Below are 3255 nucleotides of genomic sequence, written 5' to 3' on the forward strand. Positions count from 1 at the left end.
AACATCAAAATTAAAAATTCAGTAAGCTTGTAATACAAAACTGACCACTTCCATCAATTACACAAATATACAAGTGTATAAACTGATTCTTCTTACATGCTGTAACAGGATAAGATTAATGACTACTAAACCCTGAAAGCAGAGCACGCAGAGCCCATTCCATTTTCATTTTCAGGCAGCCACTGTTCAAACATATTTCAAGAACTCAAATCAATATTAAGCTGATGGGCAAATTCTCAATAGCTCTTATTCTTGTTTGTGCTGTTTCTGGATATGTCAGTGTGAGATTCTTTTTCGTCAATGTTTCAAATCAAATTTCATGATCCATCATCAGGATGTAAAATGAGAGCCAAAAAAAAAATTGATACCAACCATGAGAAAATTTTTAAAATGAATCTAAAAACAACAAAGGAACAGCAAAATATGACCTGTGTTTCATGGCTTAGTAAAAACCCAGACAGCAAAACAAACAGCCCTCTGTAATTCAATTAAATCTGTTTTATTTGAGAATCAAGGGGGACAGATTCAACAAACTTGTCCCCAAATAATTTCCACATAATGCTATGAAAATTGAAAAACATTTTCTTTTCAATACAATACACATATAAGCAGAAGAGGGCTATTGGGCTCTTCCTTATCTATGGTCCTATTAGCTCTTAATCTGAGAGCTTCTTCACATCAGAGCTAGAATAGATATAGACATATAAGCCTTCAAAATCAGCACAACCCATAAAACATATTTATAGGTTTTGGCTTGGCTATATATATCACATTATCAAGAATAGGAATTCAAAAACTCTACAATGCCATGGATGACCTCTTATCTGGAAATTTGATCAAAAAAACCTTGAGATCTGGCCTTGAACACCCAAAGAAAAACCCTGAGAACTTGCGATATTGACAAACATTCAGGAAGTTTTAACTATGGATCCAACACCATCTTGTGAAACTTGGCTTGTAATTGCGAGGCTTAGAAGAAACCCTAAAAGGGCACAACATCTGTCCTGCCAAAGCCTGGTGATGAGGAATCATCTGGCCAGGCATTCCTAAGGAGCTTGAGTAACATCTGTGCTTTTCTTTTGGCTCTTTCTGTGCAATCACTCTGAACAAGAAGCAACAGCTGTGTAAGAATACCAGCTTGTATAGCCTCCTTTTGTAGTGCCTCTGAAGCATTGCAGGTCACAAGCAGTGCACCAGCTGCATACTCTGTGGCCCTCCCAGAGACCTTGAGGATTATCTTTACCAAAACAGGGACAGTCAGAGCATGGCTGCAGAGAGCCTTGCAGCCTGAATCAGTTCTGCACAGCAATTCAATGGTGGCAAGAGCCCTCTCTGCTTCACATTTCTCATAATCTACAATACCTTCAATCAAAGCACTCACCGCTCCTGCTGAGACTGCTTTATCTCTGTTAGGCTTGATGAAACAGAGTGACAAAAGTGATTTGATGGCCACCTTGAGCGCCCTGGGATAGAGATTCTCCCTGAGAATTCTCACCAGGCCTTGTAAGATTCCCTCTGTGTTACCCACCACTGATCTGAGCTCATGTAGGCTGTCAGATGCAGTCAAGGATTCAATCAAATGTGCAGCATTGACTCTGACCTCCATCGATCCCCTGAGAAGCAAGAAACTCAAGTGTTCTAAAACATGGGGCTGGGCTAATGCTATTCTCTCACCATCATTGATGCTGAAGAAAGCCAGAAGACCCAATGCTTCTTCATACAATTGATCATCAGATGCCAATTGGGTATGACTATGGGCTTGTAGGCCATCTGGGTCTTTTGGGCCTGTTGGGTTTGTTGGGTCTATTGGATCTCTCATCTTTTCTCCTTCTCCTGCTGCCCCTGATACTGGTGATGTGATTATCCCTATCAACACTGCAACAATTCCCTCTTGGGCCAAGATGGCCTTATTCTTTTCACACTCCTTCCCAAGATTTCTCAAGGTCCTCAATGCATTAACCCTTGCGGAAATTGACCCTGAAGAGGAGGCAGCCTCCTGGATAACTGACCTGACCATCCTTGGATCTGCGGGTTGCTTTGGGGTGGGAATTCTCTCGATGCCCTTAGAGCTGTTGGCAACACACCATTCCTGAATGAGCCTCCTTAAGGTATGATTGGGTATGAGGGTGAAATCCTCCAAGCTCTGCATGGTGACAGGGCAAGTGGTATTCCCACTGGCCACCCACTTCTCAATGCTGGATCTGTCATAGGTCTGGCCTGTGCACAGGATGACAGGGTCCCTCATCAGGTCTAGAGATATCGGGCATCTGAAATGGTAAGGTATCTGCACTGTGATACAGTCCAGTGGGGAGACAAGCTTTGTTGTAGCCTTGTGTTTTCCCATTCATGCAAGCCAAAAAATCATTGAACCACCAAAGACCATTCAAAACATATGACAAAATTGCATGCTGTGGGAATCACAACAACAACAAAAACATCATATTGCAGAGATGCTGCTCTTACTGCTCTCTGTGTGAGTCTGAGATGGGTGTTTGGCAGAAGAGCAGGACAGTGTGGTTAAGGACAGATGGGCTTCTAGAGACTGCAGACTTGTTTTGATGATGGGCCTCTTGTACAATGAATGAATGAACAAAGTGAGAAGAATGGGATTTAACATCAAATAAAACAGTGTACAATCTTAATTTGAGGAGAGCACAAACAAATTTTAAAAATTAATATTCAGAATTTATGAATGAATCGGTCAAGAGGGAAGTTAGATGGTCAATGATACTCTCCTCTGTTATGCCCCTGTCCTGACACATCCCACGTGCTGTTCTATCTGGATTCCCATCAATCCTTTGACAACTTTTTCTACAGTCCAAATTTAGCTTAACATTCAATATGGACACACATTCACATATCAATCAATCAATCCCATTCCACACTTTGAACGTTAAAGTAGTGCCTTAGACTTTATTTATCTCTATTTATTGGTGAAAATACGTATGCGAATCATCCCTGCATTTAAAATTGGTTAGTAAGGACACTATTTTGGAGGAAGATTCTCATCTACTACACAATCCAGCCAATTTTCAATGGAAAAACTAAGACCCACTTGCTATTTTAGCCTCAAACCTCAAAAGAATAGCGACCCACTTGCTAATTTAGCTTCAAGTTTCTAAAGAGTGGCTACCCACTTGCTAATTTAGCTACTATTTTCAACAGAATAGCTACCCACTTGATCCTCATTCTTCACCATAGACAATTTTTTAATTTTAGCAAACATTCTGGTGGAGGTTTGTTTAACAATTTCTA

The 3255-nt window shown here is 40.8% G+C and overlaps 1 protein-coding gene across 1 annotated transcript; it reads right to left on the reverse strand.

The window, feature by feature from the left end:
- Positions 1–480: 480 nt before the first annotated feature.
- LOC131032733 (U-box domain-containing protein 26) lies at positions 481–2669 on the reverse strand. Its single transcript, XM_057963771.2, has one exon. It carries the CDS (start codon positions 2342–2344, stop codon positions 983–985), a length of 1362 nt encoding a protein of 453 aa, XP_057819754.1. The 5' UTR covers positions 2345–2669; the 3' UTR covers positions 481–982.
- Between the last annotated feature and the right edge of the window lie 586 nt (positions 2670–3255).

This window comes from Cryptomeria japonica, chromosome 5 (genome assembly GCF_030272615.1).
Source record: "Cryptomeria japonica chromosome 5, Sugi_1.0, whole genome shotgun sequence".
NCBI classification, from domain to species: domain Eukaryota; kingdom Viridiplantae; phylum Streptophyta; class Pinopsida; order Cupressales; family Cupressaceae; genus Cryptomeria; species Cryptomeria japonica.